We start from the raw sequence: 12,497 nt of genomic DNA, 5'->3' as shown, positions 1-12,497 counted from the left end.
GTGTGGAGGGGGGGGCTGGTGTTTTTAGATAATGTTTGTATAATAGGCAGCTGGGGGTCAGTAATGAGCAGGTGACGATGCAGCCTGAAAGAGAGGTGGAAGAGGAGAGGATCAGACAGGTGTACATGTATATTGTAGATAGACTACAGAGTGATTGGAGAATATGCGTAGCGGAAGCCCACACCTTTCTCCACTGAGAGATGCGTATTATTCCTTTGTCAATAAGAGAATCACTCACTTCCATTTGAAAGACTATTATTTGCTGGTGTAAGGGAGGGCAATCATACTCTTGAGAGAGCTGGTGTGGGTGCAGACTTTTGTTCCGGTCAAGCAGTACTATACTTGTTCTGAGAGACATACAGTGCCTTCAGAAAGTATTTATACCCCTTGCCTTATTCCTCATGTTGTGTTACAGACTGCATTCAAAGGGATTAAGAATAAAAAAAAATTCAGTGGTACAACCTCTTTGGGACATACTATGTATATAAAAGTGTGTGTATCCTCCTTCAAATGAGTGCATTCAGCTATTTCAGCCACACCATTGCTGACAGGTGTATAACATCGAGCACAGCGCCATGCAATCTCCATAGACAAACATTGGCAGTAGAATGGCCTTACTGAAGAGCTCAGTGAGCACTCAAGCCTAAGATCACCATGCGCAATGGTGTGGTGTAAAGCACGTCGCCATTGGACTCTGGAGCAGTGGAAACGTGTTCTCTGGGGTGATGAATCACGCTTCACCATCTGGCAGTCTGACGGACAAATCTGGGTTTGCCGGATGCCAGGAGAACGCTACCTGTACCACGGCATGATGCAAACTATAAAGTTTAGTGGAGGAATAATGATCTGGGGCTGTTTTTCATGGTTCGGGCTAGGCCCCTTAGTTCCAATGAAGGGAAATCTTAACACTACAGCATACGTGACATTCTAGACGATTCTGTGCTTCCAACTTTGTGGCAACAGTTTGGGGAAGACCCTTTCCTGTTTCAGCATGACAAAACCCCCATGCAAAAAGCGCGGTCCATACAGAAATGGTTTGTCTCACCCAACTACACACAATAACACATATTGACAAAGTGAAAACATGTTTTTAGAAATGTTTGCACATTTGTTGAAAATTAAATATCACATTTACATCAATGTTGAGTCAATAATTTGCAAACGCGCCTTTGGCGGCGATTCCAGCTTTGAGTTGTCTTGGGTATGTCAATAAATTTGCAAACATTTAAAAAAAGATGTTTGCAGTTTGTCATAATGGGGTATTGTGTGTAGATAGGTGAGATGTTGATTTATTTAATACATTTTGAATGCAGGCTTTAACACAACAAAATGTGGAATAAGTCAAGGGGTATGAATACTTTCTGAAGGCACTGTAGGTAGGGCACAATATTCCCTTTTAAACAATGTGTGAGATTTAAAGTGGTTCCATTTCAGGGACCTCAGAGAGAACTTGGAGGATTATTGAAGGTAATTACATGGAAATGTTTTGCTTCCCCAGTACCTCTCAGGGTACTGAAGCTACAACCCAAATCCCTGTTATTCTGATGTCAAATAGGCCTATTACGTCGGTATTGGTTCAGTATCCGTGCCCCTAGTAACGATACTGCTGATACAACCTCTCTGGGACATGTATCTCATGAGCCTCCTTATAAGGAATGTTTTGTTCATTGTCTGAACTGAAGAAGCATCAGTTAAATAGTGCAAATATATCTGTTGGGCTCTTTAAAAAAAACATTTAAATATTTTATCACTTGGTGTTGCTGCTCTTATTGCATGTATTGGTAACACTTCCTATGAATTACCTCATTATATTTTTTTATTTTATATATTTAACCTTTATTTAACTAGGCATGTCAGTTAAGAACAAATTCTTATTTACAATGACGGCCTACCAAAAGGCAAAAGGCCTCCTGCGGGGACGGGGGCTGGGATTAAAAATGTAAAATAAAATAATATAGGACAAAACACACATCACGACAAGAGAGACACCACAACACTACATAAAGAGAGACCTAAGACAACATAGAAAGGCAACAACACATGACAACACAGCATGGTAGCAACACAACATGACAACAACATGGTAGCAACACAACATGGTAGCGGCACAAAACATGGTACAAACATTATTGGGCGCAGACAACAGCACAAAGGGCAAGAAGGTAGAGACAACAATACATCACGCAAAGCAGCCACAACTGTCAGTAAGAGTGTCCATGATTGAGTCTAAGGCATTAAAAACATTAAAACGTGTCGTCATGCACAACTTATGTTCTTATAAGTGGTCATTAACATCTACAACTACATTCACTTCCTGTTTTTACCACTATCCTCTCAGATCAACATAGAGTGTTGTATCAGGCTGACTCATACCTTAGTGCCTGGAAGAAGCAGGACTCTCAAAACAAAGAGTCTCATTAAAAGGAGATTACATTAAGAGGTATTGCTCATTAGCACTTCCAGGCAGTCTGCTACAGTCCCTGTATGAAACTCCTACCAGTGTGGATGAGGCACACAGCTTAGAGTCTCAAATCAAAATGCAATCTGCTGTGATGTGCTCTGAGCGCTGTCCATTTGAAGTTGTTGCACATTGGCTGGTCAATAGATGACCAGAGACCACCTACACTGTTGAAGGCTTTGAAGAGCTTCTGTTTGGTCAAAGTCACAAGCCAGGCCACCTGATGTCTCCTCTAAACATCACCATGAGAATGGGAAAATCTGAATTGCATACTCCTCACGTCCTCTCTGCCCTCTCCTTGCCTTCTTCTCAAAATCCATTGGAGGAGAAGTTCAGAGGAGAGGGACCTCTGGCTTTCTCATCCAATGGGTTTTGAGGAGGAGGGGAGGAGAGAGGACGTGAGGAGTATGCAATTCAGATTCTCCCTGTGTCTGTCTGTCACCCACTACCCAAGCAGCTTTTAATCAAGTGAAAGCATTTGATATTTTCACGTTTTAATCCCATTAATGGATGAAACCTGGAATACTGCAGATGAATGTAATTGCAACCCATTCATGTTCATGAAAACATCAAAATATCTATGTTAAAACTAACAGAAGATACTCCTGCTTTTTCCTACATCCTCTTTGTTCCAGAAGTTTGTCTACAACCACATACCCTTTGCAAATTCTCACCAAAACCTGAGGGATCCAATTATATCCCAGCAAAGGAGATGATGTGCTGTTCGCTTCTGTTCTGTTCAACTAGCGTTTTCACACCTAACCGGAGCAAGAAGGAGTGATTTCACCATGAGTCTTGTTTTAAAGTGTGCTTCTCTTAGAGGGATCAGCGCTACTCTTGTCTTGGGTCCTCTGATGTACGGCCGCCTTTGGGAGAGCAATTTCCCCTCCAGCTCAATCCTGACATTTGTTAAAGGATACCCCCCAGAGAGCCTGGCTTCCACCCTGCTAATGATTAGTGTTCTGCTGCTACCGGCTGCACAATGTAGGGCTGTAACTGATGGCAACCTCCAGAAGGGGGAGTGGAGGGATACTTCACACTAATGGCCCCAAATAGACAGAATTAATGGAAAAGGTTGAAGTAGGAAGAAGGAAAAGGTTTTTAAGAATACATTGCAATCCGCCCACCCCCTCACCATTACCACCACCCATTATTGGAAGCGTGAGGCAGGCACCACTTTACATTCAACGACACTAGAAGCTATCTATTCATTTGTTAGGCAGGGCTGGTACAGTGTGATTACAGTGTAGCATTGTTCCTTAGTTTTGTAACAGTTATGGTCTAGCATATTTATATAACTAGCATGTTGGAAGGAGAGAGAGAGAGAGAGAGAGAGAGAGAGAGAGAGAGAGAGAGAGAGAGAGAGAGAGAGAGAGAGAGAAAAAAATATATATATAATTACTTGTTGTTGAAGAATTAACAAATTGAAAAGAATTAACAAAAAAACTGAGCAAACTAGAATGCTATTTGGCCCTAAACAGAGAATACACAGTGGCAGAATACCTGACCACTGTGACTGACCCAAAATTAAGGAAAGCTTTGACTATGTACAGACTCAGTGAGCATAGCCTTGCTATTGAGAAAGGCCGCCGTAGGCAGACCTGGCTCTCAAGAGAAGACAGGCTATGTGCAGCACACTGCCCACAAAATGAGGTGGAAGCTGAGCTGCACTTCCTAACCTAATGCCAAATATATGACCATATTAGAAACATATTTCCCTCAGATTACACAGATCCACAAAGAATTTGAAAACAATTCCAATTTTGATGAACTCCCATATCTATTGGGTGAAATACCACAGTGTGCAATCACAGCAGCAAGATTTGTGACCTGTTGCCACAAGAAAAGGTCAAGCAGTAAAGAACAAACACCATTGTAAATACAACCTATATTTATGTTGATTTATTTTCCCTTTTTTTACTTTAACTATTTGCACATCATTACAACACTGTATATAGACATAATATGACATTTGAAATGTCATATTCAATGTAAACATGTTCCCCATGCCAATAAAGCTCCTTGAATTGAATTCAAAGAGAGCGAGAGAGAGTGAGAGAGAGAGAGAGATGTGCAGAGAGAATATATTATTGCAAAGAGAGAGAGAGACAGAGAGAGAGGGACAGAGAACATATATTATTGCAGAGAAATTGAATATTTGTATTGTGAAAAAAACTGAAACAGTACAGATTACGGTATATATACTGAATATTCTATATTTATGTATTATCTATGGACTAAGACAATTTCCCCCTACAGATAGTTCTTGAAATTAAAGGTTAACACTTTTCTACAACCAAGATAATTAATGATGTAGAGTTTCTGCTTGTATCTGAACCAAAACAGTATGCTTTGACAGTTTAACTTAGTGATCAGGCAGATCATGGAGATGGCGCCGATAGAGATGGCAGCTTCGCTTCAAGTTGTTAGGAAACTGTGCAGTATTTGGTTTTTTTTATGTATTATTTCTTACATTGTTAGCCCAGAAAACCTTAAGTGTTATTACATACAGCCAGGAAGAACTATTGGATATCAGAGAGACGTCAACTTACCAGCACAACCAGCACTACGACCAGGAATACTACTTTCCCAAGCGGATCCTTTGTCTGCACCTCCCAGAGCATTTGAACTGATTCCAGAGGCCGACCCAAAACAATGCAGTCAGAGGAGAGGGTGCCGGAGCAATCTTCAAGTGAGGCTTCGGATGCGCACACACCAACCACCGCTTCCGAGTCTATTTCTCTCTAATGTCCAGTCCCTAGTTAACAAAGTCGATGAAATTAAGGTCAGAGTTGCTTTCCAAATAGATATCCAGGATTGTAACATACTCTGTTTCACAGAGACATGGCTAGCTAGGGACATGCTGTCGGAGTACATATAGCCAACGGGATTTTCAGTGCATCGCGCCGACAGGAACAAACATCTCTCTGGTAAGAACAAGGGCGGGGTGTATGTTTCATGATTAACGACTCATGGTGTAATTGTAACAACATACAAGAACTCAAGTCCTTTTGTTCAACTGAATTCCTCAGAATCAAATGCCAACCGTATTATCTCCCAAGAGAACTCTCCTCGGTTATCGTCACAGCCGTCTACATCCCCCCCACAAGCGGATACCAAGACGGCCATCAAGGAACTTCACTGGACTTTATGCAAACTGGAAACCATATATCCTGAGGCTGCATTTATTGTAGCTATGGATTTTAACAAAGCTAATCTGAGAATAAGGCTAGCTAAATTCTAGCAGCATATCGATTGCATTACTCGAGCGAGTAACACACTCGACCACTGCTACTCTAACTTCCGCGATGCATACAAGGCCCTCCCCCGCCCTCCTTTTGGCAAATCTGACCACGACTCTATCTTGTTGCTCCCCTCCTATAGGTAGAAACTAAAATAGGAAGCGCCCGTGCTTAGGTCTATCCAACACTGGTCTGACCAATCAGATTCCACGCTTCAAGATTGCTTCGATCACGTGGACTGGGATATGTTCCCAGTCCTCGCTCACCGCTGACTCAGTGAGCGAGTTTATAAGGAAGTGTATAGGAGATGTTGTACCCACTCTGACTATTAAAACCTTCCCTAACCAGAAACGGTGGATTGATGGCAGCATTCGCGAAAAACTGAAAGCACGTACCACCGTATTTAATTATGGCAAGGCGACTGGAAACATGGCCGAATACATACATTGTAGTTGTTCCCTCTGTAAGGCAATCAAACAAACAAGTGTCAGTATAGAGACAAAGTGGAGTCGCAATTCAATGGCTCAGACAGGAGAAGTATGTGGCAGGATCTACAGACAATCACGGATTACAAAAGGAAAACCAGCCCTGTCGCGGACATCAACCTCTTACTCCCAGACAAACTAAACAACTTCTTTGTGCACTTTGAGGACAATACAGTGCCACCGACACGGCCTGCTACCAAAGACTGTTGGCTCTCCTTCTCCGTGGCCGACGTGAGTAAAACATTTAAATGTGTTAACCCTCGCAAGGCTGCCGGCCCAGATGGCATCCTTAGACCCACTCTAGACCCACTCCAATTTGCTTACCGCCCCAATATGTACACAGACTAAGCAACCGCCATCACACTGCACACTGAATACATATGTAAGAATGCTGTTCATTGACTACAGCTCAGCATTCAACACCATAGTACCCTCCAAACTCATCATTAAGCTTGAGATCCTGGGTCTCGACCCCACCCTGTGCAACTAGTTCCTGGACTTCCTGACGGGCCGCCCCCAGGGGGTGAAGGTAGGAAACAACATCTCCACTCTGCTGATCCTCAACACTGGGGCCCCACAAGGGTGAGTTCTCAGCTCTCTCCTGTACTCCCTGTTCACCCATGACTGCATAGCCATGCACGCCTCCAACTCAATCATCAAGTTTGCTGACGACACGACAGTGGTAGGCTTGATCACCAACAACGACGAGACAGCCTACAGGGAGGAGGTGAGAGACAGGGAAGGATAGTCAGGTAGCTCTAGAACCCTACAGAGACAGGGAAGGATAGTCAGGTAGCTCTAGAACCCTACAGAGACAGGGAAGGATAGTCAGGTAGCTCTAGAACCCTACAGAGACAGGGAAGGATAGTCAGGTAGCTCTAGAACTCTACAGAGACAGGGAAGGATAGTCAGGTAGATCCAGAACCCTACAGAGACAGGGAAGGATAGTCAGGTAGCTCCAGAACTCTACAGAGACAGGGAAGGGTAGTCAGGTAGCTCTAGAACCCTGCAGAGACAGGGAAGGATAGTCAGGTAGCTCTAGAACTCTACAGAGACAGGGAAGGATAGTCAGGTAGCTCCAGAACCCTACAGAGACAGGGAAGGATAGTCAGGTAGCTCCAAAACCCTACAGAGACAGGGAAGGGTAGTCAGGTAGCTCTAGAACCCTGCAGAGACAGGGAAGAGTAGTCAGGTAGCTCCAGAACCCTACAGATACAGGGATTGAGAGGCAGGTAGCTCCAGAATCCTATGGAGATGGGGAAGGTCGTGTAGGTCAGTGGCTCCATCCAGGTCCAGCTACATCTCTAGCCAGTCCCTGAGGAGAACCTGCAATACAGTACCGACTCTGTGTGTGTGTGTCTGTGTCTGTGAATGCCTGTAGTCATCTCAAAGAAGAAATTACAATCAGATAAATCCATAACTGGTTACATCAATGGTAATGTGTGATATGAATTTTCTGTTTGAATCTCACCAAGCAATCCACTATTAATATTCTGCCTCGTAGTCAATACCAATGGATTTAGGTTATTAATATTCTGCCTCACAGTCAATACCAATGGATTTAGGTTATTAATATTCTGCCTCATAGTCAATACCAATGGATTTAGGTTATTAATATTCTGCCACAGTCAATACCAATGGATTGAGGTTATTAATATTCTGCCACAGTCAATACCAATGGATTTAGGTTATTAATATTCTGCCTCACAGTCAATACCAATAGATTTAGGTTATTAATATTCTGCCTCACAGTCAATACCAATGGATTTAGGTTATTAATATTCTACCTCACAGTCAATACCAATGGATTTAGGTTATTAATATTCTGCCTCGCAGTCAATACCAATAGATTTAGGTTATTAATATTCTGCCTCACAGTCAATACCAATGGATTTAGGAAACTCTGAATACATATTGTGTTTGGCCTATCATTGGTCAATGTTGAGTCCACTGTGGTACTACTATGAGTTCTCATCATATCAAAGTACTGCTCAGTTTCTCTCATTCGGTTATCAGAACTATGGTCACCCTCCTGCCAAAATGGCGTCCACAGACTTTTTGTACCCTGTTCATGCCTGCCTCATGTTGGACAATTCATTTTCGGGAACGACTGTGTTTTCTTTTTCATGTCGTGATTAAACAAAATATTCAATGCATATTTCATAAAGAAAAAGGTCATTAACATAATGGGATTTTCCGTGAGCGGAGCTTTGCTCGTGCTCCCGCCAGGGAAACATTTCGTGGATCGAGGCTCTAGTTTGAGTTCGTAACTAATGAGTTTTGGTGTCACGATTTGGTCTCGGCCCTCTCTCTCTCTCCGAATGGGGACGGTGTCGTGGTTTGGCTCATTAGTCATGAATTGAGACGGCACCACATTATCACTGCATGATGGAGAGTCATTTCACACAGTCACCAGAGAATAGACTTTAATGTGTCAAATGAGAACCATTGACTCCCAAATGTCATCCATTTTGCTCCAAAGATGTTATTTTTCACTAAGACTGTGTATGGTACATCAATGACCTTTTTCAGTCCTGCTTTTGGCTCACCAAGATGCAGTTGCAAAGCGGTATGGACCATGCCAAATTGTTGCAACACTGGATAGAAAGACACAGGTATCCCCCAAAAAATATTTAGTGAAGGCTGTTTGTACCTGATGATAAATTAACACATTCAACTGCTGTTCTTTAATGAGCAAGCGGACTAGACTGGCAACACATACAGGAAACACCACACAGTGTACCTACACCTCTAACTACTACCTACTCTACAGCTGCCATGTTGTTTTGTGCCAGAATTCATTCCCCTATGAGAGTTTCTCCCTGACCGTTTTCAGACTCAGACTGAGTGTTCATACTCTTAATACTCTTAAATAAAGTATCTTAGATATGAGGACTTTCCAATGCCACTTTGAAGAGGGTGCCCAATTAAGCACTAATGATCATGGGATGGCCCTAAGTGCAGATCTTTTGTTACTTCTCGCTAGGCCTAATTGGGGCTGGTGTATTCCAATGGGGGTCGAAACAGACAGGAAACCAGTATCTTCACAACGGTGAATCATCTGTGACCTCTCATAGCTACGATTTTTATCATCGCTGCAGTATCAAACAAGTGTTCATTAATTATGCATATCTACAGTAGAACATGGGGGGGGGGGGGGAAGAGATAATTGCTGATCAGAAGAAGATCTTACTTGTCTCATAGGAAATATGTTACATAATAAACCTTCCATTAATGATCAGTTTGAATTCAGGTCTAAGGGAAGAAGACCCAACTAGTTTTGTCATTGTACTAGATTGCTTTTGTCCCTTCTTATAACTGTTATATGCACCGTGCATGTGTTCATGTGCTGTTTAATGTACAGCTGACCTCTTTAGCTGATGCATTAGCTGCAGAAGACCCTGACCTTTACATTGGGAATAATGAGCATGATTAGTCATTACTTTTGGTAAATATGACATGTGAAGCTATAGAAGCAGATAAAAAGCCGAACACTCTATTAGACAGAGAACATTAGTTGACAAGAAGGATGACAAGTACAGTTCTTAATTTGACCAACAGCAGGAAGATAATCGTGCAGCAACAGGAAATGTGAATTATTGTGTGGATTATAATTAATGGATATTTTTGTAGGGGGTGATACATTTTTAGTTAGGGCAAATCAAGTCTGACACAAGTGGAAATTGCAAACTTTAGAAGCCTTTTTAAACCTTGAATACACTACACGTTTTCATTTCCTGCTGTGATCAAATTAAGATTCAACATCTGTATGATTATGATCTAAAGCACTTCCTGGGTTCCTACCTCCTACTTTGTAAAGCCTATTCATGTTGCCACTGCTTCTTACGGTATACAGTGCCACCACCACCACCAGTTATTTGCCTCTGAGTTAAAGGCTTTGAACAACAATGACAGATAAATACAAATAGTTTTCAGCGATGCCATATGTCATACCCAAGAGTATGTTTCATTGCAGCGCGGATACATTTTTTTACGTTTATGGTAAATAGGCTTGCACTTCACAGAATATGGATATTAGATGTATTCTCTTGGTGTAGTCTGAGAATACACTAAGACTAAACCGAACGTAGCCACTTTAAATGCATCCGGAGTGTTGGAATCCGGGTGGCTGAAAAACAAGCGTCCTGTCAAACGCAGTTTGGTACGATTAAGCTCATCATGACAGGATAGCACTTCCAGTCACACACTACATATTTCCCCTTGTCCTCCCTCTGTTGCTGGCTTGATCCATCTAACTCAACATCGAGGTTGAAGGAAATTCACCAATGGATTATTTATAGGTATTTTGTTCTGCTGTGACGAGTCGTCGCAACAATCTGACATATGAATGTGACATATGAATGTGACATATGTAAATAGCTGCTAAGATATCCGTGAACGCTACTGAAGACCTTCCCTACATAACAGGGAATAAACCAGGGTTTCAGGTAAATACCCATCCAACCTGAATCCGTGTTCACACTGTAGCACAGCCAGTCTAGTCACTGACGTGCTTGGTCCACAAGGTACTGAAGCCGTTAGCTGGGATTAAAAACGGTTGCCAGGGTAAAGTTTTGAAGTAGATTGATGTTGGAGGCTTTTGGAGAAGGGGATATCCTTTAACAGTTTCCCTCTGTCTACTGCTTCAGCTTCCATACTGTGTCTGCACTGTATTCTCAGCTCACTCTTCAACGCTGTGCTCGGGTTTATGAAGACATTTTGTTAAGTATATGGCTGAATGGACAAATGTCAGAAGTGTGGAAATGAATTGGAAATGTGTGTTTTCTTTTTGTCTTCCAGCCCCTCTGACAGACAAGCCTCCAAAGATCCTGTTCCCTTCAGAAAGCAAACTCAGCATCCTGGAGCTGCAGTTAGGTAAGACACCAACGGATTTATGTTCCCAGACAAGCACTGTCTCTGTGTGCTACTTTAACCAAAGATATGGCCACTATTAGTACCACAGTACTGTTTTACCATAGTAGATCATTTTACGAAGGGATATTTGCATTGATTCAAAATGGGTAGGCTAGACACTCAGTTTAGCCTGCTGTGAATGGAAACCCATCCAGTGTGGTTGTTACTGAGATTACTGGGACAACTTAAACTGAGTGTACAGAAACTGCTCTTTCCATGACATAGACTGACCAGGTGAATCCAGATGAAAGCTATGATCCCTTATTGATGTCACTTGTTAAATCCACTTCAATCAGTGTAGATGAAGCGAAGGAGACAGGTTAAAAGAAGGATTTTTAAGCTATGAGACAATTGAGACATGGATTGTGTATGTGTGCCATTCAGAGGGTGAATTGGCAAGACAAAACACATTTAAGTGTCTTTGAACGGGGTATGGTAGTAGGTGCCAGGCGCACCGGTTTGAGTGTGTCAGTTTCCCGTGTGTATCAAGAATGGTCCAGCACCTAAAGGACATCCAGCCAACTTGACACAACTGTGGGAAGTATTGGAGTCGTGTTGTATTCGGTGCATGTGACTAATAATCTTTGATTTGATTTGAGTCAACATGGGCCTCTCAGTATAGCCCACTCAGTATATATCACACTATTTGAAATGAAAGATGAAATTGCCAGCGATGCTTTATTTGGAAGGCAAAATCAACTTGGACACAGGGAGCACTTGAGAGCTCTGCAGCGATCCGACATGTTTATCCTGTATGTTCTCTGAATGGCGAAAAGCATCTGATCTGGTTTACCTCAACATACAACATGGACGCTGTCTGTGTTTGATCACCTGGATAATATGGGGAATTAACCTTTCTATCATTTAAGATGGGTTGATGTTAGTATTCCTGCTGATGATTGGCCTGGATCGCTACTGGAGTGACTGAGCATGAATGATGCTCTTTAGTGTGCCTAACCAGCCGCTCATCACAGGGATACATGGGATACTTCCTGCCGCGCTGTGATTGGCCCAGAGCACAAGCAGCTGCGGAGGGAGAGAAAATGGGTCATGATGGAGGTTTCCCTTTGATGTAAATGTGTCACGGTGATGAACACAGGAGGCGGAGGTACAACGTGGCAATCAGGAAAAGAGGTGCGAGTCATTATGTGGTTTAAAATGATGTCAGATAAAAGCTGGGCTGGGTTTATCAGATAAAATGTTTGGGGATGGAGGGTGATTCTATGCAGTCCATTCACTGACAGTGCTAAGGCCAGAAGCTTATAGGTTATACTGAGCAACTAAGGCAGCAGTCAAATCACAGATTACATTTTTTTTACTTCCCTGAAGGTTTCTGCATTTTCTGACTGAGACAATTCACAGTAAATACTGTAGAACCTGTTGATCTCCTCTGTATCC

The 12,497-nt window shown here is 42.5% G+C and overlaps 1 protein-coding gene across 2 annotated transcripts in view; it reads left to right on the top strand.

Annotated features, from left to right (window-relative positions):
- The window catches only part of LOC106574938 (interleukin-1 receptor accessory protein-like 1-B), a 343,657-nt gene that overhangs the window by 174,495 nt on the left and 156,665 nt on the right, over window positions 1-12,497 (top strand). For both annotated transcript variants that reach the window (XM_045697956.2, XM_045697955.2), the window contains exon 6: window positions 10,986-11,060. In XM_045697956.2, coding sequence (XP_045553912.1) covers window positions 10,986-11,060 — 75 coding nt within the window. The remainder of the gene's footprint in view (window positions 1-10,985; window positions 11,061-12,497) is intronic.

This window comes from Salmo salar, chromosome 16 (genome assembly GCF_965601325.2).
Source record: "Salmo salar chromosome 16, fSalSal1, whole genome shotgun sequence".
In the NCBI taxonomy this organism is placed as follows: Eukaryota; Metazoa; Chordata; class Actinopteri; order Salmoniformes; family Salmonidae; genus Salmo; species Salmo salar.
The sequence above is the reverse complement of the archived record's forward strand: the minus strand, read 5'-3'. Positions and strand labels throughout refer to the sequence as shown.